The sequence below is a fragment of the Oncorhynchus masou genome, chromosome 32 (genome assembly GCF_036934945.1).
Source record: "Oncorhynchus masou masou isolate Uvic2021 chromosome 32, UVic_Omas_1.1, whole genome shotgun sequence".
Taxonomy (NCBI): domain Eukaryota; kingdom Metazoa; phylum Chordata; class Actinopteri; order Salmoniformes; family Salmonidae; genus Oncorhynchus; species Oncorhynchus masou.
In genome coordinates, this window is record NC_088243.1 from 11,610,194 (window position 1) to 11,636,017 (window position 25,824).

At 45.4% G+C, this 25,824-nt stretch overlaps 1 protein-coding gene across 1 annotated transcript in view; it reads right to left on the reverse strand.

Moving 5' to 3' along the window:
- Positions 1–25,824, reverse strand: part of LOC135525576 (nesprin-1-like) — a 223,133-nt gene that overhangs the window by 186,919 nt on the left and 10,390 nt on the right. Inside the window, exon 4 of the mRNA XM_064953273.1 lies at positions 3,706–3,767. Within this exon, the coding sequence (XP_064809345.1) occupies positions 3,706–3,767 (62 nt within the window). The remainder of the gene's footprint in view (positions 1–3,705; positions 3,768–25,824) is intronic.

Consider the following 25,824-nt stretch of genomic DNA (forward strand, 5'->3'; position numbering starts at 1 on the left):
GCCCAATGTGTTGCTTTATCTCTGCGCCCTGACCAAGCAGCAGCCCAATGTGTTGCTTTATCTCTGCGCCCTGACCAAGCAGCAGCCCAATGTGTTGCTTTACCTGTATGCCCTGACCAAGCAGTAGCCCAATGTGCTGCTTTATCTGTGCGCCCTGACCAAGCAGTAGCCCAATGTGTTGCTTTACCTGTGTGCCCTGACCAAGCAGTAGCCCAATGTGCTGCTTTATCTGTGCGCCCTGACCAAGCAGTAGCCCAATGTGTTGCTTTATCTCTGCACCCTGACCAAGCAGCAGCCCAATGTGTTGCTTTACCTGTGTGCCCTGACCAAGCAGTAGCCCAATGTGCTGCTTTATCTGTGCGCCCTGACCAAGCAGTAGCCCAATGTGTTGCTTTATCTCTGCGCCCTGACCAAGCAGCAGCCCAATGTGTTGCTTTATCTGTGCGCCCTGACCAAGCAGTAGCCCAATGTGTTGCTTTACCTGTGTGCCCTGACCAAGCAGTAGCCCAATGTGCTGCTTTATCTGTGCACCCTGACCAAGCAGTAGCCCAATGTGTTGCTTTATCTCTGCGCCCTGACCAAGCAGTAGCCCAATGTGCTGCTTTATCTGTGCGCCCTGACCAAGCAGTAGCCCAATGTGTTGCTTTATCTCTGCGCCCTGACCAAGCAGTAGCCCAATGTGTTGCTTTATCTGTGCGCCCTGACCAAGCAGCAGCCCAATGTGTTGCTTTATCTCTGCGCCCTGACCAAGCAGCAGCCCAATGTGTTGCTTTATCTCTGCGCCTGACCAAGCAGCAGCCCAATGTGTTGCTTTATCTCTGCGCCCTGACCAAGCAGCAGCCCAATGTGTTGCTTTATCTCTGCGCCCTGACCAAGCAGCAGCCCAATGTGTTGCTTTATCTCTGCGCCCTGACCAAGCAGTAGCCCAATGTGTTGCTTTATCTCTGCGCCCTGACCCAGCAGCAGCCCAATGTGTTGCTTTATCTCTGCACCCTGACCAAGCAGCAGCCCGATGTGCTGTGTCACCTAAAGCTTCTGAGCCAGCAAAACCTGGCTGCTTAAAATCCAGTAAGAAAACATGGTACGCCCTAACACTTTCTATTAAGCCCATAATCTGCAACGCATTATGAACACAGTCATGATGACGATGATTAGGTCTGACCCCATTTAGTCGACTGGTCGATCGTCTGTTCAATAGGCTGTCGGTAGACCACGATGTCGAGCAGTATATTTTATGGTACATGAGTCACCTGTCTGATTCACTCCTGTCTCAGCGGACTAATCCATTGTGGAGGCCACAGATGGGATGGCACACCAGTAGCACCAGTAGTAAATTTACCGTTAATTCTCTAATGTCTAATCTACAATGTTTGTGTTTGGTTATGGTCATTTCTGTTAATGCATTCAATATACTATTATTACAGTCTTTTACCACTCTCATTGTTGGAGTGGACACGTTGTTTGCAGAGCCACAAACCTAGGCTACACTTCTTGAACTGCACTGTTGGTTAAGGGCTTGTAAGTAAGCATTTCACAATTAGGTCTACACTAATTCGGCGCATGTGACAAATAAAGTTTGATTTGATGAAAACGTTTTGGTTTATTTCATTCCATTTAGGAGATGTCAATTTATTCATTGTTGTTTGTTTGCAGTGCTCCTGTCAATGTTGAGTGAGGACGCGCAACTGATTACACATAGAAGTAGGCCTAGGCTACCTAGCCTGTGTGCAAATGTAGACCTATAAATGTGCCCATCTGGGGATCTGATAGTATTTCTGATCATCTTTTTATTTTACCTTTATTTAACCAGGCAAGTCAGTTAAGAACAAACTCTTATTTTCAATGACGGCCTGGGAACAACGGGGTTAACTGCCTGTTCAGGGGCAGAACGACAGATTTGTACCTTGTCAGCTCGGGGGTTTGAACTCGCAACCTTCTGGTTGCTAGTCCACCGCTCTAACCACTAGGCTACCCTGCCGCCCAGTCTTAACTCACAACCCCTCGTGGAACTTCTCAAAGTAATGTTTTCTTCACCTCAAACAGCAAGTAAACAAAGTCTGTTTTTACATCCATTGAGAATGACTATAGTTCCTCAACGTAGCCTATTTGAAAAATCTTTAACCACATGATAATGATTTTGAGATACTAAGACTTTATTATAAATTAAATGAAACTCTTCCATGAAAATGTGCATATAAAAACCATTACTGGCAAGCAGATCAGTAGAAATGGTAAGATAAACTGGCACTCCAAATGGAAAAGGTTGCCGACCCCTGGTGTAGCCTATTTAGAGTGTTACTGCAGAATCTGCAAAGGCCAGTAGCAGCAGGAGGAAGAGGGTCCAGAACAGTTTAATTTTCAACTGGGCTATCTTGATCTCTGGATCCCTCTTGAGTCATGTATGTGTCTTAATGATTTAATCACAGTGTGCTTAAATCATCAGACAAACTCAGTAGCCTACATGTAGTTGATTTGATTAAAACACATAGTGTGTGTCTATATAGGGAAAAATACACACTTAAAAATGTTGACCAATCGATTGGTTGAAGGAACAGATGACTCTAGGTAAACCAATATTTGTTTTGGTCAGGGACAGCCTTATGATGAATGGCCATGATATGTGTTTGTAACAATGGTTATAGGTCATTATGAGAGTGTTTATAGTGTTAAGGAGCTGAACTGCCACCTGGGCTTTAGGAGCAGACTGACTTCAGAGACAAGCTCCTCCCATCTCACACTCTCCATCTGCACCGTGCTGCTGCACTCTCCCTGCCTGCCATACCAAGCCATGGACACACACACACACACACACACACACACACACACACACACACACACACACACACACACACACACACACACACACACACACACACACACACACACACACACACACACACACACACACACTATTCCTATCTCCTCATCTTGACTGTTCGGATCACATTGACTCAGTAAGACATACTGCAGGACCACTGTGGCCTGCTCAGAAACTGAGCAACACAAGGATCTCTGCACTGAGTCATATTTACTTTCTCTGTCTGACTCTCCTCTGGTTCCGATGTTGTTGTGACAACCCAACATGGTGTTGTGACAACCCAACATGGTGTTGTGACAACCCACTGGTTCCAATGTTGTTGTGACAACCCAATATACTCATCTTCAGTAACAGTATTCACAATTAAAATAACTCTACAGGACTGATACTGAATTCCACAAACAACTCAGTAACTACCGTCACACAGATAATGAAAAATATATCTCCAAATGTTACGAACCTATCATGACCTCAATCAAGCTGTAGTTTCCACATGAACATAAGGTACCTAAAACCTCTGACATTATAAGTGATTAAAACCGATTCAATGTCACGGAGCCTCTCAGAATCATTATGATTGGATGACAACGATCCAATCTCAGTTCACACATGAAATGAAATGCCACTGTCCATAGAGAGGCTATAAGACTGGCAGTTACAGACATTACACCATGATCAGGTTAATATTCAGGATATAATTATTACCATAGTGATAAAATTGTTGTATCTCAGTGATTATACCGTTGTAATAACATTATCTCATAATCTCAGCTCGTATACCGAAATGGAAGCTGTGGGTGTCATAATAGCCCATCATAGGCTACACATGTCTTATAAAGTGTTGTGAGAGAAGCACAAGGAGAAAAATAAAAGTAATATCCTCTTACCTTTGTCAAGTGGGAATTGATCCATTTAGTAAAAGTCCTCTTCTGTACTGCTTCTTGCTCATCTGTAATAAAAGTGGAACAGAACATTGTCATGATGTCACAGAACATTGTCACGATGTCACAGAACATTGTCACGATCTCATAGAACATTGTCATGATGTCACATAACATTGTCACGATGTCACATAACATTGTCACGATGTCACAGAACATTGTCACGATCTCACAGACCATTGTCACGATGTCACAGAACATTGTCACGATCTCACAGAACATTGTCATGATGTCACAGAACATTGTCACGATGTCACGGAACATTGTCATGATGTCACACAGACACCGGTTAGTCCGCTTATACCCACTGCTGCCACCCCTGTTTCATGCTACAGTATATTCTCTGTTCCCAATGCTTCATGTAGCCTGTTAAAGTAAGTGCATTCACAAACAGTGTGAATATTTAATTGAGTAGTGAGTAGTGTCCATTACAATTGCAGACGAGAGGAAAATATGCAGTGGAGAATTCTTCAACACAACTAGACTCTGAGTGGACAAAACGTTAGGAACACCTGCTCTTTCCATGACATAGACTAACTAGGTGAATCCAGGTGAAAGCTATGATCCCTTATTGATGTCACCGGTTAAATCCACTTCAATCGGTGTAGATGAAGGGGAGGAGACAGGTTCAAGAACTGCAACGCTGCTGGGTTTTTCACGCTCAACATTTTCCCGAATGGTTCACCACTCACAGGACATCAAGCCAACTTGACACAACTGTGGGAAGCATTGGAGTCAACATGGGCCAGCATCCCAATGGAACACTTTCAAAACCTTGTAGAGTCCATGCCCAATGACTTGAGGCTGTTCTGAGGGCAAAAGGGGGTGCAACTCAATATTAGGAAGGTGTTCTTAATGTTTTGGACACTCATTGTAGTTCAAGACCTAACAGATCAAGAACGGGACATGTGCAAAAATGACCAAAGATGCACTTAAACTTCACAATAATACTGTCATTTCTCTTCCAGTTAAAAACGGTATATACATAGAATCTAATCACGCCCAATAGATATTGACAGGAGCTTGATTGCATCTTAACACTATGAGGTCATAAGGAGAAGAGATTTCTATTCTTGCAGACTCACTGCTCAGTGCCCAATCCACCAATAACGACATGCGTGGCCTTTCAGGTCACCCCCAACCAAGCCCTTTATGGAGGGGGGATAATAACTGCAGACAGACTCTGTGTCTCATGCATAATGCACTTCTGCTTTCACACAAAACAAAACATCTGATTTTGTGGATCCAACTTCTGTCGCTGTCATAGAAAAGAAGGGTGACATAGATAGATACAGTGACATGTCTGCCGGTAGGTTGAACAACACTGGACACACACAGTGGCCATTTTTTTTACATTTGCATTTGAAATATACTGCCTGGTCACTTGCTGCAGGAGAACAGGGCCAGACTAACAACACACTATCATGCAACATCTGGCTCATGCATCTAGTTCACCTACATATTAGCCACAATCGAAGGCAGGTTTCCTAAATCCTGAGAGAATGGGATGCAGCGATGATCTATATAAAACACTGCTGTCGGCCTACTTACCACGGAGATACTGAAAGAATCCCGTCACCAAGTTAAGAGAAGAGCTCTTTTTGACAGTTACATCCTTATAGTGAGCCATTCTCCAGTCACATGCTCACCACCTCCCTCCTTATGCCCTTCACATAGTGAGCTTGTTGTGAGCCTCTGTCTGTCTATCTGTCTGTCTGTCTGAGCAGAGGATGACAGTCCATCCACAGTGGAAAAAGAAACCGAGGAAAGAGGGGGAACCACAGCTGGTCCTTTCCCTTTTATTTCAGACAGGAAGCAGAACAGATCTGGGCTGCCTCAGCCTGGATGGTCGCTTGTTTCCCGGTGACAACACAGAGCTGAGCTGCTGGGGGTTAGCTGCAGGAACGCAGCCTCAATCCCTTCCTACTCCCCGACACACACGCACTTACACACACACACACACACCCCTAACACACACACCCCGACCACACACACACACACACACACACACACCCGACCACACACACCCGACCACACACACACACACACACACACACACACACACACACACACACACACACACACACACACACACACACACACACACACACACACACACACACACACACACACACACACACACACACACACACAGAGACCAGAGCAAGCAGTGGAAACCCCTCTAACAGAGACAGATATTTACGATATTTCCCATCATCCCATCCTTCCCTCCTCTTCCTGTTATTCTCCCATGATCCAGAGGACAGGAGCCACACTTGTGTTGTGTGGATGTCATGTATAATGCATGTGATGTGTGCACAGCCCAGCCTCCTCTACACTGCCAGCCTCCCTGCCTCGTAATTGTCCCGCCTCCCTGCCGCCCAGTAACCCTGCCTCCCAGTAGCCCCGCCTCCCTCGAGCAGCAGCATCCATCCAAGACAGGAGCAGGAGGGATCAGCCTGGAGCACTGCTCAACCAATCAGGGAGGCAGTGATGTCACAGGCTGCCTTTGCTGCATTATCCCCCATTTAAGCATGGAGGGAGTGTGTGTGTGTGTGTGTGTGTGTGTGTGTGTGTGTGTGTGTGTGTGTGTGTGTGTGTGTGTGTGTGTGTGTGTGTGTGTGTGTGTGTGTGTGTGTGTGTGTGTGTGTGTGTGTGTGTGTGTGTGTGTGTGATTATGTACTGTATGTGTGTGCTTGTTCGTGCTTGTGTGTATGCATGGGGCAACAGAATATTATTAACAACATGCTACAATACACCAGCATGGGGCAACAGAATAGTATTAGCAATATTTCTGTATTTTTTATATTTTATTTCACCTTTAGTTAACCAGGTAGGCAAGTTGAGAACAAGTTGTCATTTACAACTGCGACCTAGCCAAGATAAAGCAAAGCAGTTCGACACATACAACAACACAGAGTTACAAATGGAGCAAAACAAACATACAGTCAATAATACAGTAGAAAAACGAGTCTATATACAATGTGAGCAAATGAGGTGAGATAAGGGAGGTAAAGGAAAAAAAAGGCCATGGTGGTGAAGTAAATACAATATAGCAAGTAAAACACTGGAATGGTAGATTTGCAGTGGAAGAATGTGCAAAGTAGAGAAATAATGGGGTGCAAAGGAGGAAAATAAATAAATACAGTAGGGGGAGAGGTAGATGTTTGGGCTAAATTATAGATGGGCTATGTACAGGTGCAGTAATCTGTGAGCTGCTCTGACAGCTGGTGCTTAAAGCTAGTGAGGGAGATAAGTGTTTCCAGTTTCAGAGATTTTTGTAGTTCGTTCCAGTCATTGGCAGCAGAGAACTGGAAGGAGAGGCGGCCAAAGGAAGAATTGGTTTTGGGGGTGACCAAAGAGATATACCTGTTGGAGAGCGTGCTACAGGAGGGTGCTGCTATGGTGACCAGCGAGCTGAGATAAGGGGGGACTTTACCTAGCAGGGTCTTGTAGATGGCCTGGAGCCAGTGGGCTTGGCGACGAGTATGAAGCGAGGGCCAGAGAGAGCGTACAGATCACAGTGGTGAGTAGTATATGGGGCATTGGTGACAAAACGGATGGCACTGTGATAGACTGCATTGAATATTTTGAGTAGGGTATTGGAGGCTATTTTGTAAATAACATCAACGAAGTTGAGGATCGGTAGGATGGTCAGTTTTACAAGGGTATGTTTGGCAGCATGAGTGAAGGATGCTTTGTTGCGAAATAGGTAGCCAATTCTAGATTTAACTTTGGATTGGAGATGTTTGATGTGAGTCTGGAAGGAGAGTTTACAGTCTAACCAGACACCTAGGCATTTGTAGTTGTCCACATATTCTAAGTCAGAACCGTACAGAGTAGTGATGTTGGATGGGCGGGCAGGTGCGGGCAGCGAACGGTTGAAGAGTATGCCTTTAGTTTTACTTGTATTTAAGAGCAATTGGAGGCCACGGAAGGAGAGTTGTAATTGCATTGAAGCTCGTCTGGAGGGTTGGTAACACAGTGTCCAAAGAAGGGCCAGAAGTATACAGAATGGTGTCGTCTGCGTAGCGGTGGATCAGAGACTCACCAGCAGCAAGAGCGATATCATTGATGTATACAGAGAAGAGAGTCAGTCCAAGAATTGAACCCTGTTGCAACCCCATAGAGACTGCCAGAGGCCCGGACAACAGGCCCTCCGATTTGACACACTGAACTCTATCAGAGAAGTAGTTGGTGAACCAGGCGAGGCAATCATTTGAGAAACCAAGGCTATCGAGTCTGCCGATGAGGATGTGGTGATTGACAGAGTCGAAAGCCTTGGCCAGGTCAATGAATACGGCTGCACAGTATTGTTTCTTATCGATGGCGGTTAAGATATCATTTAGAACCTTGAGCGTGGCTGAGGTGCACCCATGATCAACTCGAAGACCTTAGAAAGGCAGGGTAGGATAGGTATAGGTATGTAGCAGTTTGGGTCAAGAGTATCCCTGCATTTGAAGAGGGGGATGAACGCAGCTGCTTTCCAATCTTTGGGGATCTCAGACTACACGAATGAGAGGTTGAACAGGCTAGTAATAGGGGTTGCAACAATTTCGGCAGATAATTTTTAGAAAGAAAGGGTCCAGATTGTCTAGCCCGGCTGATTTGTAGGGGTCCAGATTTTGCAGCTCTTTCAGAACATCAGCTGACTGGATTTGGGAGAAGGAGAAATGGGGAAGGCTTGGGCGAGTTGCTGTGGGGGGTGCAGTGCTGTTGACCGGGGTAGGGGTAGCCAGGTGGAAAGCATGGCCAGCCGTAGAAAAATGCTTATTGAAATGTTCAATTATAGTGGATCAGTGGTGACAGTGTTTCCTATCCTCAGTGCAGTGGGCAGCTGAGAGGAGGTATTCTTATTCTCCATGGACTTTACAGGCCTGCTCGCTGAAGTGTTTCAGGGAGCGTTTGACAGTGATGAGTGGAGGTCATTTGACCGCTGACCCATTACAGATGCAGGCAATGAGGCAGTGATCGCTGAGATATTGGTTGAAAACAGCAGAGGTGTATTTAGAGGGCAAGTTGGTTAGGATGATTTCTATGAGGGTGCCCGTGTTTACGGCTTTGGTGTGGTACCTGGTAGGTTCATTGATAATTTGTGTGAGATTGAGGACATCAAGCTTAGATTGTAGGATGGCTGGGGTGTTAACTTCTTCGATATCGGGGGCGCTCTTTTAATTTTTGGATAAAAAAACGTTCCCGTTTTAAACAAGATATTTTGTCACGAAAAGATGCTCGACTATGCATATAATTGACAGCTTTGGAAAGAAAACACTCTGACGTTTCCAAAACTGCAAAGATATTGTCTGTGAGTGCCCCAGAACTAATGCTACAGGTGAAACCAAGATGAAATTTCATACAGGAAATGCCCCAGATTTTGAATGGGCTGTGTTCCAATGTCTCCTTATATGGCTGTGATTGCGCAAGGAATGAGCCTACACTTTCTGTCGTTTCCCCAAGGTGTCTGCAGTATTGTGACGTATTTGTAGGCATATCATTGGAAGATTGACCATAAGAGACTACATTTACCAGGTGTCCGCCTGGTGTCCTCCGTCAAAATTATTGCGTAATCTCCAGCTACATGCACGTTTCCATTTGGTTCAGAAGAGAAAGGCAACTGCCACGAATGATTTATCATCGAAAAGATATGTGAAAAACACCTTGAGGATTGATTCTAAACAACGTTTGCCATGTTTCTGTCGATATTATGGAGTTAATTTGGAAAAAAGTTTGGCGTTTTAATGACTGAATTTTCGGGGGTTTTCTTAGCCAAACGTGATGAACAAAACGGAGTGATTTCTCCTACACAAATAATCTTTTTGGAAAAACTGAACATTTGCTATCTAACTGAGAGTCTCCTCATTGAAAACATCCGAAGTTCTTCAAAGGTAAATGATTTATTTGAATGCTTTTCTTGTTTTTTTGAAAATGTTGCCTGCTGAATGCTAGGCTTAATGCTATGCTAGCTATCAATACTCTTACACAAATGCTTGTGTAGCTATGGTTGAAAAGCATATTTTGAAAATCTGAGATGACAGTGTTGTTAACAAAAGGCTAAGCATGTGAGCCAATATATTTATTTCATTTCATTTGAGATTTTCAAAAATAGTTAACGTTGCGTTATGCTAATGAGCTTGAGGCTATGATTACGCTCCCGGATACGGGACTGCTCGACGCTAGAGGTTAAGCATGTCCCAGTTTAGGTTGCCTAGCAGCACGAGCTCTGAAGATAGATGGGGGCAATCAGCTCACATATGGTGTCCAGAGCACAGCTGGGGGCAGAGGGTGGTCTATAGCAGGCTGCAACAGTGAGAGACTTGTTTTTAGAGAGGTGGATTTTTAAAAGTAGAAGTTCAAATTGTTTGGGTACAGACCTGGATAGTAGGACAGAACTCTGCAGGCTATTGTTGCAGTAGATTGCAACACAGCCCCCTTTGGCCATTCTATCTTGTCTGAAAATGTTGTAGTTAGGGATGGAGATTTCAGAATTTTTGGTGGTCTTCCTAAGACAGGATTCAAAGCTATGAGAATTGGTCGTCTAGAAATAATAAATAATTTCACTTACAATTCACTGTATCACAATTTTAGTGGGTCAGAAGTTTACATACAAACTATCGGCCTATATCGAATCTTCCATTCCTCTCAATTTTTTTTGAAAAGGCTGTTGTGCAGCAACTCACTGCCTTCCTGAAGACAAACTATTTATACAATATGCTTCAGTCTGGTTTTAGACCCCATCATAGCACTGAGACTGCACTTGTGAAGGTGGTAAATTACCGTTTAATGGCATCAGACCGAGGCTCTGCATCTGTCCTCGTGCTCCTAGACTTTAGTGCTGCTTTTGATACCACCGATCACCACATTCTTTTGGAGAGATTGGAAACCCAAATTGGTCTACACGGACAAGTTCTGGCCTGGTTTAGATCTTATCTGTCGGAAAGATATCAGTTTGTCTCTGTGAATGGTTTGTCCTCTGATAAATCAACTGTAAATATCGGTGTTCCTCAAGGTTCCATTTTAGGACCACTATTGTTTTCACTATATATTTTACCTCTTGGGGATGTCATTCGAAAACATAATGTTAACTTTCACTGCTATGTGGATGACACACAGCTGTACATTTCAATGAAACATGGTGAAGCCCCAAAATTGCCCCCGCTAGAAGCATGTGTTTCAGACATAAGGAAGTGGATGACTGCAAAATTGCTACTTTTAAACTCGGACAAAACAGAGATGCTTGTTCTAGGTCCCAAGAAACAAAGAGATCTTCTGTTGAATCTGACAATTAATCGTAATGGTTGTACAGTCGTCTCAAATAAAACTGTGAAGGACCTCGGCGTTACTCTGGACCCTGATCTCTCTTTTGAAGAACATATCAAGACCATTTCAAGGACTGCTTTTTTCTATCTACGTAACATTGCAAAAATCAGAAACATTCTGTCCAGAAATGATGCAGAAAAATTAATCCATGCTTTTGTCACTTCTAGGTTAGACTACTGCAATGCTCTACTTTCCGGCTACCCGGATAAAGCACTAAATGAACTTCAGTTAGTGCTAAATACGGCTGCTAGAATCCTGACTAGAACCAAAAAATTTGATCATATTACTCCAGTGCTAGCCTCCCTACACTGGCTTCCTGTCAAAGCAAGGGCTGATTTCAAGGTTTTACTGCTAACCTACAAAGCATTACATGGGCTTGCTCCTACCTATCTCTCTGATTTGGTCCTGCCGTACATACCTACACGTACACTACAGTCACAAAATGCAGGCCTCCTAATTGTCCCTAGAATTTCTAAGCAAACAGCTGGAGGCAGGGCTTTCTCCTATAGAGCTCCATTTTTATGGAACGGTCTGCCTACCCATGTCAGAGACGCAAACTCGGTCTCAACCTGTATGTCCTTACTGAAGACTCATCTCTTCAATGGGTCATATGATTGAGTGTAGTCTGGCCCAGGAGTGGGAAGGTGAACGGAAAGGCTCTGGAGCAACGAACCGCCCTTGCTGTCTCTGCCTGGCTGGTTCCCCTCTTTCCACTGGGATTCTCTGCCTCTAACCCTATTACAGGGGCTGCGTCACTGGCTTACTGGGGCTCTCTCATGCCGTCCCTGGAAGGGGTGCGTCACCTGAGTGGGTTGATTCACTGATGTGGTCATCCTGTCTGGGTTGGCGCCCCCCCTTGGGTTGTGCCATGGCGGAGATCTTTGTGGGCTATATTCAGCCTTGTCTCAGGATGGTAAGTTGGTGGTTGAAGATATCCCTCTAGTGGTGTGGGGGCTGTGCTTTGGCAAAGTGGGTGGGGTTATATCCTTCCTGTTTGGACCTGTCCGGGGGTGTCCTCGGATGGGTCCACAGTGTCTCCTGACCCCTCCTGTCTCCGCCTCCACTATTTATGCTGCAGTAGTTTATGTGTCGGGGGCTAGGGTCAGTTTGTTATATCTGGAGTACTTCTCCTGTCCAATTCGGTGTCCTGTGTGAATATAAGTGTGCTCTCTCTAATGCTCTCTTTCTCTCTTTCTCTCTCTCGGAGGACCTGAGCCCTAGGACCATGCCTCAGGACTACCTGACATGATGACTCCTTGCTGTCCCCAGTCCACCTGGCCGTGCTGCTGCTCCAGTTTCAACTGTTCTGCCTTATTATTATTCGACCATGCTGGTCATTTATGAACATTTGAACATCTTGGCCATGTTCTGTTATAATCTCCACCCGGCACAGCCAGAAGAGGACTGGCCACCCCACATAGCCTGGTTCCTCTCTAGGTTTCTTCCTAGGTTTTGGCCTTTCTAGGGAGTTTTTCCTAGCCACCGTGCTTCTACACCTGTATTGCTTGCTGTTTGGGGTTTTAGGTTGGGTTTCTGTACAGCACTTTGAGATATCAGCTGATGTACGAAGGGCTATATAAATAAATTTGATTTGATTTGATTTGACATACACTAAGTTGACTGTGCATTTAAACCGTTTGGAAAAATCCAGAAAATAATGTCATGGCTTTAAAAGCTTCTGATAGGCTAATTGACATCATTTGAGTCAAATGGAGGTGTACCTGTTGATGTGTTTCAATGCCTTCATTCAAACTCAGTGCTTATTTGATTGACATCATGGGAAAATCAAAAGAAATCAACCAAGACCTCAGAAAAAAATGGTAGACCTCCACAAGTCTGGTTCATCCTTGGGAGCAATTTCCAACCACCTGAAGGTACCACGTTCATCTGTACAAACAATAGTATGCATGTATAAACACCATGGGACCACGCAGCCATCATGGCGCTCAGGAAGGAGACACGTTCTGTCTCCTAGAGATGAACGTACTTTGGTGCGAAAAGTGCAAATCAATCCCTGAACAACAGCAAAGGACCTTGTGAAGAAGCTGGAGGAAACAGGTACAAAAGTATCTATATCCACAGTAAAACGAGTCCTATATCAACATAACCTGAAAGGCCACTCAGCAAGGAAGAAGCCACTGCTCCAAAACCGTCATGAAAAAGCCAGATCATGGTTTGCAACTGCAAATAGGGACAAAGATAATACTTTTTGGAGAAATGTCCTCTGATCTGTTGAAACAAAAATATAACTGTTTGGCCATAATGACCATCGTTATGTTTGGAGGAAGAAAGAGGAGGCTTGCAAGCCGAAGTACACCATCCCAACCGTGAAGCACGGGGGTGGCAGCATCATGTTGTGGGGGTGCGTTGCTACAGGAGGGACTGGTGCACTTCACAAAATAGATGGCATCATGAGAAAAGAACATTATCTGGCTATAATGAAGCAACATCTCAAGACATCAGTCAGGAAGTTAAAGCTTGGTCGCAAATGGGTCTTCCAAATGGATAATACCCCAAGCATACTTCCAAAGTTGTGGGAAAATGGCTTAAGGACAACAAAGTCAAGGTCTTGGAGTGGCCATCACAAAGCCCTGACATCAATTCTATAGAAAATGTTTGGGCAGAACTGAAAAAGCATGTGCGAGCAAGGAGGCCTACAAACCTGACTCAATTACACCAGCTCTGACAGGAGGAATGGGCCACAATTCACCCAACTTATTGTGGGAAGCTTGTGGAAGGCTACCCGAAACGTTTGACCCAAGTTAAACAATTTAAAGGCAATGCTACCAAAAACTAATTGAGTGTATGTAAATTTCTGACCCACTGGGAATGTGATGAAATAAATAAAAGCTGAAGTAAATCATTCTCTCTACTATTATTCTCACATTTCACATTCTTAAAATAAAGTGGTGATCCTAACTGCCCTAAGACAGGGAATTTCTACTTGGATTAAATGTCAGGAATTGTGAAAAAATGAGTTTAAATGTATTTGGCTAAGCTGTATGTAAACTTCCGACTTCAACTGTATATTATCTGATTTGTGTGGTATTTAGTTTCCTGACACAAAAACAAGCCAGTTGATCAGAATATATCATGGAGTTTAAGAAATTGCTGTCTGTCTAGACAGAAAAAGGCTGTGAAGTCAGATCACCAGGGACCACTGTTGAAGCCCACTCCCTCTGTTGCTCCCTTTAACTGAGAGCAACAGAACTTTGTTCTGACAAGCATAGAATAATGATATAGGGTTAGAGGGCTTGAACCGATTCAGCACTTGGACTTCAGCAAGGTAAGTTTGATAAGACAACATCTGAAATTACACAGGAAACAGGGACATCTGGTGTTTAGCTTTCAAATGACAGAAATTAGTAAATAAATAGAGAGATAGACAGAGAGAGCGAGAGAGAGAGAGAGAGAGGGAGAGAGAGAGACATTGTTAAAATACTGTATATATATAATATGACATTTGTAATGTCTTTATTGTTTTGAAACTTCTGTATGTTTAATGTTTACTGTTAATTTTTATTGTTTATTTCACTTTTGTATATTATCTACCTCACTTGCTTTGGCAATGTTAACACATGTTTCCCATGCCAATAAAGCCCTTGAATTTAATTGAATTTAATTGAATTGAGAGAGAGAGAGAGAGACGGAGAGAGAGACAGAGAGAGAGAGAGAGAGAGAGAGAGAGGGAGAGAAAGAGAGAGAGAGGGAGACAGAGGGACAGAGAGAGAGAGAGAGAGAGAGAGAGAGAGAGAGAGGGAGAGAAAGAGAGAGAGAGAGAGAGGGAGACAGAGGGACAGAGAGAGAGAGAGAGAGAGATACTGTTAAAATACTGTATATATGTGTGATGTGTGATGTTTACTGTTAATTCTTATTGTTAATTTCACTTTATATATTCACTTTACATATTATCTACCTCACTTGCTTTGGCAATGTTAACACATGTTTCCAATGCCAATAAAGCCCTTGAATTGAAATTGAATTGAAAATTGAGAGAGGGACAGGCAGAGAGAGAGAGACAGAGGGACAGACAGAGAGAGAGAGAGAGAGAGAGAGAGAGAGAGAGAGAGAGAGAGAGAGAGAGAGAGAGAGAGAGAGAGAGAGAGAGAGAGAGAGAGAGAGAGAGAGAGAGAGACAGTGTCAGCAGCAGCTGTCAGTACAGTAGGTGCAATCAGGGCACAGGTCACAGACTCTATGATCTACAGCTAACAGTTTCCAGCCCGATATAATCTCATGGCTGGAGACAGAGAATAATCGCCACTCTCTTACAGGTACAGAGGAGACGTGAGCCTACATATCCTGCCTATAGCCTGCAAAATTTTCCTCATAAATGAACATTAATGTAACAGAAAACATGTCTGTTCAGAAAAGGCAACAGAGTTCTATACATATATACATGTCAGTGCCACTTCACACATCACATCCTCAGAACAAACTGCATATATGTTTGTGCTAATGCTGATTGTGACGGACCAGAATGAGGTCTGATGGGTTCTCTCTATGCCTATCACCGTGCTTCCTGTGAGGGAGGGTAGGGATCACACGCGACATGCCCACCACAAACCGTTCACTGGCAGTGTTTCTTCACATCCTCCTCAGACCAGACACACCATCACTAGCTATGAAAGAGGAAACCACAATGACTCAGTCATTCTGAAACCGAGAGCATCTGGGCCCTGTCGGGCTAGTCATGCACACCATCCTCCTCTCCCATCTCTCCTGGCAGTAAAAGTCAGTGATAACATGAGAACATCAGAGGAGACTGGGTGTCACCTTCACCCTCCTTATAAAGTGGAGGATCTGTTGGCCTGGGTGGATTCTACGGTGCTTAGTCCTAATGCAATGATCCTGCTAAATGTTTGGATTAAATTAAATGGGAAGCACTATGAAGGTTCAATTGAAATACTAATTCATTAACCATTCACAAACATGTTTCAGGCGAAGGCAGGCAGCCTCTCTTAGTGTGTAAATGGTGCGCAGTCTCAATATCTAAATGAGTCTAAATGTTTCACAAAGGCAAGTGACAGAGAATTTATGTTGGCACAGGAAGCACTAACTTTTTAACCACGACTGAAGCTGGGAAGACTAAATGATAAATCCTGGTATTACTTCACATGGTGCTGTAGCGTTGTAGCCTACAGTATCTGGATAATATGTGTGAAATGCTTGATAATGTATGTGATATCATGAACATAGTAGTATATTTTCTGGGTGATTTAAATATTGACTGGCTCTCATCAAGCTGCCCACTCAAGAAACTGTAACCAGTGCCTGCAACCTGGTTTAGGTTGTCAGTCAAACCTACCAGGGTATTTACAAAAGGCACAATAATAAAATCATTAACCTGTTACAACTATGGGGGCGCTATTTCATTATTGGGTAAAGAAACGTGCCCGTTTTAAGCGCAATAGTTTGTCACAAAAAGATGCTCGACTATGCATATAATTGACAGCTTTGGAAAGAGAACACTCTGACGTTTCCAAAACTGCAAAGATATTGTCTGTGAGTGCCCCAGAACTGATGCTACAGGCGAAACCAAGATGAAACTTCAAACAGGAAATTAGCAGGATTTTTGAGGCTCTGTTTTTCATTGTCTCCTTATATGGCTGTGAATGCGCAAGGAATGAGCCTGCCCGATCTATCGTTTCCCAAGGTGTCTGCAGCATTGTGACGTATTTGTAGGCATATCATTGGAAGATTGACCATAAGAGACTACATTTGCCAGGTGTCCGTCCGGTGTCCTCCGTCGAAATTGGTGCGTCTTTTTCAGCTGCTATTTAAGGGCACTAGGCCCGCTGGGTATTTGTGCGGGCTTGTTGTTTGTTACTCTGTTGTATGGTGGTTTTCGTGTATGTATTCTCCGGACTATATTGGTCCTGTGTTTGGGCTGGTCAATTGTATGCGCCCTGTGTGTTGGCATGACCGTTTTTGTGCGCCGGAGAATAAATTGACAATCTACTGAACCCTGCTCTCTGCGCCTGATTCCACCCACTACTCCTAGTAAATCGTAACAGAAGCCTGCACCACCTAAATGGAGTCAGCAGGAGCAGCGACCACCCCTCTCCCAACTATGGAGGAGCGTGTTCATCAACATACAGCTGTCCTCCATCAGATCGATACAGCGATGGACCAGATGATGGAGAGGATGGAACGATGGGAGAGGAGTGGTCTACCGACGTCTACCCCATCTCCCCCCACAGACGACGCCACCTACTCCACCTACGTCGTCCTCTGGGTCCAGCACATTGCGTCTCTCCCCCCCGAGGGAGTACGATGGAGCGCCGGCTGGGTGCCAGGGATTTTTGCTCCAGCTCGAGCTCTACCTGGCTACCGTGCATCCGGCTCCCTCATGGTGAGGAGAGTGTGAGCCTCCTCGTCTCCTGTTTAACGGGTAGGGCCCTGAACTGGGCCAACGCTGTCTGGAACAGCCCAGACTCGGCTCGAGCTATGTTCGACCACCCACCAGAGGGCAAAGCGGCGGGAAGGAGGAGACGAGAAGTGCGCAGGACTTCGCGTTGGAGTTCAGGACCCTAGGTGCTGGTGCTGGGTGGAATGACAGGGCCTGATGGACCATTACCGGTGCAGTCTCCGGGAGGACGTCCGCCGGGAGCTAGCTTGTCGGGACACAACTCTCTCCCTGGATGAACTAATAGACATGTCGATTCGATTGGACAACCTGCTAGCTGCCCGCGGGCGTTCAGAAGGGGTCCTGTCAATTCCACCTTCCAGTCCTCCCGCTCCCACTCCGATGGAGTTGAGAGGAGCTGCATCTAGGGAGACCAGAGGAGGGGGCTCCTCCTGCGCCTATTGTGGACGGAGAGGACACACTTCGGACCGGTGCTGGAGGAGTTCCTCTGGGAGTCGAGTTGGCCGGAGGAACACTTCTCGGCCACCCCAGGTGAGCAAGCACCAAACTCACCCAGAGCTCCCTGTTGGTCACATGTTTTGTTTATTTTTTCCCCTGCGTTTTTTCCCTCTCTTCAGCATAAGGCGCTAGTCGATTCAGGCGCAGCTGGGAGTTTTATGGATCGCGGACCCGCCCGTAAATTGGGTATTCCGTTAGTGCAGATAGACCCACCTGTCCCCGTGCACTCCTTAGATAGCCGACCGTTAGGGTCAGGGATGGTCAGGGAGGCCACGATTCCGCTGGACATGGTAATGCAGGGGAATCATAGGGAGAAGATCAGTTTCTACCTTATTGATTCACCTGGGTTTCCAGTGGTGTTGGGGGTTCCCTGGCTGGCTATTCACAATCCCATCATTTCCTGGAAACAGGGGGCTCTTCAGGGGTGGTCAGACGAGTGTTCGTGTAGGTGTATAGGAGTTTCCATCGGTGCCACGACAGTGGAGAGTCCAGACTAGGTTTCCACCGTGCGCATTCCCCCAGAATATGGAGATTTGGCTATCGCTTTTAGTAAGAAAAAAGAGACCAAATTACCACCCCATCGACGGTGGTATTGCGTGATAAACCTCCAGGAGAACGCTGCACTTCCCCGGAGTCACGTGTACCCACTGTCACAGGAGGAGACGTTGGCTATGGAGACATATGTTACGGAAGCTCTGAGACAGGAGTACATTCGGCCCTCCATGTCTCCTCGAGTTTCTTTTTTGTGAGGAAAAAGGAGGGAGGTCTGCGTCCGTGCATTGATTATCGAGGTCACAATTCGATCACAGTGGGTTTTAGTTATCCGCTACCTCTCATCGCTACGGCGGTGGAATCATTCCATGGAGCGAGTTTCTTCACAAAACTGGACCTCAGGAGCGCGTATAATCTGGTGCATATTCGGGGAGGAGACGAGTGGAAAACAGCGTTTAGTACCACATCAGGCCACTATGAGTACCTCGTCATGCCATATGGGTTGAAGAATGCTCCAGCCGTCTTCCAATCCTTTGTAGATGAGATTCTCAGGGACTTGCACGGGCAGGGTGTGGTAGTCTATATTGATGACATCTTGATTTATTCTGCCACACGCGCCGCGCATGTCTCCCTGGTGCGCAAGGTTCTTGGGCGATTGCTGGAGCATGACCTATACGTCAAGACTGAGAAATGTGTGTTCTCCAAACCAGCCGTTTCCTTCCTGGGTTATCGCATTTCCATCTCGAGGGTGGTGATGGAGTGTGACCGCGTTAACGCTGTGCGTAATTGGCCAACTCCGACCACGGTAAAGGAGGTGCAGCGGTTTTTAGGGTTTGCCAATTACTACCGGAGGTTTATCCAGGGTTTTGGCCAAGTAGCGGCGCCCATTACTGCTGAAGGGGGGGCCCGTGCGTCTGCGGTGGTCGGCAGAGGCTGTTGGAGCCTTCAACCAGTTGAAGGCGCTGTTCACTGAGGCTCCCATGTTTGCGCATCCGGACCCTTCGTTAGCATTCATAGTGGAGGTGGATGTGTCCGAGGCTGGGGTTGGAGCCGTGCTGTCTCAGCGCTCGGGCACGCCACCGAAGCTTCGTCCCTGCGCTTTCTTTTCTAAGAAGCTGGGTCCGGCGGAGCGGAACTATGATGTGGGGGACCGGGAGATACTAGCTATGGTAAAGGCCCTGAAGGTGTGGAGACACTGGCTAGAGGGGGCTAAACACCCTTTCCTCATCTGGACTGACCACTGCAATCTGGAGTATATTCGAGCAGAGAGGAGACTGAATCCGCGCCAGGCTAGGTGGGCCATGTTCTTTACACGTTTTAGATTTACGATCTCTTATAGACCAGGTTCCCTTAACACTAAGGCCAACGCGCTGTCCCGTCTCTATGACACCGAGGACCGGTCCATCGAACCCACTCCCATCCTTCCAGCCTCTCGGCTGGTGGCCCTGGTGGTATGGGAGGTGGACGCGGACATCGAGCGGGCGTTGAGGGTTGAACCTGCGCCTACACAGTATCTGACTGGTCGAAATTACGTGCCGCTTGGTGTCCGTGATAAATTGATTCGGTGGGCTCACACACTACCGTCTTCTGGTCATCCGGGGATTGATAGGACAGTGCGGGGTCTTAGGGGGAAATACTGGTGGCCCACCTTAGCTAAGGATGTGAAGCTCTATGTCTCTTCCTGTTCGGTATGCGCCCAGAGTAAGGCTCCAAGGCACCTTCCTAGAGGGAAGTTACAACCCCTCCCGGTTCCACAACGGCCATGGTCCCATCTCTCGGTAGATTTCCTTACTGATCTTCCCCCATCTCAGGGGAACACTACCGTTCTGGTCGTTGTGGATTGGTTCTCTAAGTCCTGCCGTCTCCTCCCATTGCCTGGTCTCCCTACGGCCCTACAGACTGCAGAGGCTCTATTTACTCACGTCTTCTGGCACTATGGGGTTCCAGAGGATATCGTATCTGATCGGGGTCCCCAGTTCACGTCCCGGGTTTGGAAGGCGTTTATGGAGCGTCTGGGGATCTCGGTCAGCCTTACCTCTGGTTATCACCCCGAAAGTAATGGGCAGGTGGAGAGAGTAAACCAGGAAGTGGGTAGGTTTCTGAGGTCGTATTGCCAGGACCAGCCAGGAGAATGGGCGAGGTACGCCCCGTGGGCAGAGTTGGCCCAGAACTCACTTCGGCATTCATCCACGAATATGTTGCCATTCGAATGCGTACTGGGCTACCAGCCGGTCCTGGCTCCGTGGCATCAGAGTCAGACCGAAGCTCCTGCGGTGGAGGAGTGGGTTCTCTAGAGAGACCTAGCGGGCAGTCCAGGATTCTCTCAGGCAGGCCAGTGAGCGGCAGAAGAGAGATGCTGACCGCCACCGCAGTGAGGCCCTGGTGTTTGCACCAGGGGACAGGGTCTGGCTCTCGACCTGAAACCTGCCCCTCCGCCTGCTCTGCCGGAAGTTGGGGCCGCAGTGTGTGGGGCCATTTAAAGTCCTGAGGAGAATAAACGAGGTGTGTTATAGATTGCAACTTCCCTCTTACTATCGCATTAACCCCTCGTTTCATGTGTCTCTCCTCAGGCCGGTGGTAGCTGGTCCCCTACAAGGCAGTGAGGTACCGGAGGTCCCTCCACCCCGTCTGGACATTGAGGGGTCCCCAGCGTACACAGTACGAGCTATTCTGGACTCGAGACGCCGGGTGAGGGGCCTGCAGTACCTCGTGGACTGGGAGGGGTACGGTCCAGAGGAGAGGTGCTGGGTACCGGGGAGGGACATTTTAGATCCTTCCCTCTTGAGGGATTTCCACCGCCTCCACCCGGATCGCCCCGCGCTGCGGGAGCCGCGCGTCAGGGGGGGATACTGTCATGAATCTCGCCAAAGATGGGGCCTCTTCCTGTTTGGGCGGTGCTCGGCGGTCGTCGTCGCCGGCCTATTAACTGCCATCGATTCCCTTTCCGTTTGTTTCTGTTTATTGGGTAATTGGGTACACCTGGGGTGACATGCCAGCAACAAACGCTGTCACTACACATTCAAGTATACAGTATCTGACCAAATTATGAAAGACAAGAATTGTACTTTTGAATTCCGTAAAGTCAGTGTGGAAAAGGTGAAATAGGTATTGCTGTCTATCAACATTGACAAGCCACCGGGGTCTGACAATCTGGATGGAAAACTACTGACGATAATAGCGGACGATAATGCCACTCCTATTTTCCACATCTTCAATTTAAGCCTACTAGAAAGTGTGTGCCCTCAGGCCTGGAGGGAAGCTAAAGTCATTCCGCTACCCAAGAATAGTAAAGCTCCCTTTACTGGCTCAAATAGCCGACCAGTCAGCATGTTACCAACCCTTAGTAAACTTTCGAAAAAAATAGTGTTTGACCAGATACAATGCTATTTCACAGTAAACAAATTGACAACAGACTTTCAGCACGCTTATAGGGAAGGACACTCAACAAGCACAGTACTTAAACAAATTACTGATGATAAAATTATTGTGGGGGCTGTCTGTTAGACTTCAGTGCAGCTTTTAACATGAACAATTATAGTCTGCTGCTGGAAAAACGTGTGTGTTATGGCTTTACACCACCTGCTGTAATGTGGATAAAGAGTTACTTGTCTAACAGAACACAGAGGATGTTCTTTAACCTCTTGAAACTCTGGGGGCGCTATTTCATTTTTGGATGAAAAACGTTCCCATTTTAAACAAGATATTTTGTCACAAAAAGATGCTCGACTATGCATATAATTGATAGCTTTGGAAAGAAAACACTCTGAACTGCAAAGATATTGTCTGTGGGTGCCCTAGAACGGGAGCTACAGGCAAAACCAAGATGAAACGGCAACCAGGAAACCAGCAGGATTTTTGAGGCTCCGTTTTCCATTGTCTCCTTATATGCCTGTGAATGCGAGAGGAATGAGCCTGCCCTTTCTGTCGTTTCCCCAAGGTGTCTGCAGCATTGTGACGTATTTGTAGGCATATCATTGGAAGATTGACCATAAGAGACTACATTTTCCAGGTGTCCGCCCGGTGTCCTCCGTCGAAATTGGTGCGTCTTTTTCAGCTGCTGGTATTTTTCCATGCGATTCTGAGGGGAAAGCAGGCTTCCACGAACTGCATATCAATGAAGAGATATGTGAAAAACACCTTGAGGATTGATTCCAAACGTTTGCCATGTTTCGGTCGATATTATGGAGTTAATTCGGAAAAAGTTTGACGTTTTGGTGACTGAATTTTCGGTTCGTTTCGGTAGCCAAATGTGATGTACAAAACGGAGCGATTTCTCCTACACAAAGATTCTTTCAGGAAAAACTGAACATTTGCTATGTAACTGAGAGTCTCCTCATTGAAAACATCCGACGCTATTCAAAGGTAAATGATTTTATTTATTTGGTTATCTGGTTTTTGTGAAAATGTTGTGTGCTAAATGCTACTCAAAATGCTAAGCTAGTTTAGCATACTCTTACACAAATTAGTGATTTGCTATGGTTCAAAAGCATATTTTGAAAATCTGAGATGACAGTGTTGTTAAGAAAAGGCTAAGCTTGAGAGCAGGCGCATTATTTTCATTTTATTTGCGATTTTCAGAAATCGTTAACGTTGCGTTATGCTAATGAGCCTGAGGCTTTATTCACGATCCCGGATCCGGGATGGGGAGTATCAAGTGGACACCTCTCAAACATAATCCAGGTCGAATCAGGAATTCCCCAGAGTAGCTGTTTAGGCCCCTTTTTTTCAATCTTTACTAACGACATGTTTTGAGTAAAGCCAGTGGGTCTATGTATGTTGATGACTCAACACTATACATGTCAGCTACATACATAAGGAATATGTTAGTCCTACATATTTTCAAAACTAAAAGCATTCTATTTGGGATAAATCATTCACTAAACCCTAAACCTCAACTACATCTCGTAATGAATAATGTAGAAGTTGGGGTGACTAAACTGCTTGGTCTAACCCTGGATTGTAAACTGTCATGGTCAAAACATATTGATACAACAGTAGCTAAGAGTCTGCCCATAATAAAGCACTGCTCTGCCTTCTTAACAACACTATCAACAAGGCAGGTCCTGTTCAGCTGTGTGGTCAGTTGCCACAAAGAGGGATTTAGGAAAATTGCAGTTGGCGCAGAACAGGGCAGCACGGCTGGCCCTTAAAAGTACACAAAGAGTCATAGCTGACTTTGAATGGGCATTTGATAAAGTACTGTACGACTGGAGTTTATATATAAATGCCTGGAATATATCAATTTGGGCAAATCTCTTATAAAATGGGTTAAAGTTATGTATAGTAACCCTATGTGTAAAATAGTAAATAATGGCTACTTATCAGAAAGTTTTAAACTGTTTAAAACTGTCAAGAGGAGTTAAACAAGGTTGTCCACTCTCGGCGTCATTGTACGCTGATGATTAATATTTTCTTTCAAATCCACAATTTGGATCCCTCCACAGCCTCATAGAGGATCTAGATAATTTTTCAAACCTCTCTGGATTACAACCAAATTATGACAAGTTAATTATATTGTGTATTGGATCACACTAAAAAATACATTCAAAAAATCACCATGATTAACTCTTTAGTCATACCCCAGTTTACCTATTTGCGTATGGTCTTGCCTACACCTAGCGACCTGTTTTTTAAATTATATGAGCAAAGAATTTACCATTTTATTTGGAATGTCAAGCCAGACTAAATGAAAAGGGCCTATTTCTATAATGAAAATTAATTTTGGGGGGGCAGAAATGATTAAATATTTAAGTATTAGACCTCTCACTAAAGGCTTCAGTCTTACAAACGTTATACTTAAATTCGAACTGGTTCTCTAGGACTGGTGGAGTGATGTCACACATGCAGCTAACAAAAATATATGGAAATGTCTGCTCTACCCAAAATTACAACCAACTAATTGCAGCATTACCGCAAAAATGGAAGAGGCAAGTGGAAGAGGCAAAAGGTAAGGAACTTGTCTGTCGGCCTTGCATTATAGACCAAAATTGGTTAAAGAAATATGTTGACAAATCAAAAAATATACCAGTTTCATTTAAGGACCAAAAAATTTAACACTGCACAATATAGATTGCAAAATAGTTTGATGTACCGATTCCATGGCACAAGGTTTAAGAACTGATACGCAACACAATCATTAGTTGTTCATTAGTTTACTCCAATTAGGGGAGGGGTGGTAGGGTTAGCGGAAAATAATAAAGGAGATGTATTTTTAAAAGATATGTATATATGTATGTATATATATATATATATATATATATATATTAAATATATATAATATTAAATATATATAATGTTTTGCTGACAGAGGTGTAGCAGTCATAAGATGTTGGGACTACTGTTGGGACAGCTTTATGTAGGCCCTAACAGTTTGTGGGCACCGTTTGTCACCGTTATAGTGAAATGAATGTATTGTTTAGTGTTGTGTTGTGTAGTGGCTTTGCTGGCATGCATTCCACTTATTATTGTTTTTGCCCCACCAAGATTTACATGCTAAAAATCTCCACTGTTCTAACAAATATGAGGGGCTTAAAATATTATGAATAGAAATTCAGGAAAAGAGGAAGGAGCAGCAAACAGATGCAAAGAGGAGCCACATCTTGTGTCACTTCCGTAAATCTAGCCTACATGAATAGGGTTTGTTCACTGTTGAGTTTACCTGTCAAATACTCAAGCATTCCAGTGGATGTCAAACATATACCAACTGTTTGGTAAGATGTACACACACTAGGTTGTCATTGGCTAAACGTAGTTAGCACATGCCCAGTTCAAGCTTGGGCATGCCTAAGTAAAGAGTTTGAGAGTAAGGTTTCAACACAAACACACATGCACACATGGGCACTGAAACATGCACGCTCATACACACATGCACACACGGGCACTGAAACATGCACGCTCACACACACATGCACACATGGGCACTGAAACATGCACGCTCATACACACATGCACACACGGGCACTGAAACATGCACGCTCACACACACATGCACACATGGGCACTGAAACATGCACGCTCACACACACATGCACACACGGGCACTGAAACATGCACGCTCACACACACATGCACACACGGGCACTGAAACATGCACGCTCACACACACATGCACACACGGGCACTGAAACATGCACGCTCACACACACATGCACACACGGGCACTGAAACATGCACGCTCACACACACATGCACACACGGGCACTGAAACATGCACGCTCACACACACACATGCACACACGGGCACTGAAACATGCACGCTCACACACACATGCACACACGGGCACTGAAACATGCACGCTCACACACACATGCACACACGGGCACTGAAACATGCACGCTCACACACACATGCACACACGGGCACTGAAACATGCACGCTCACACACACACAT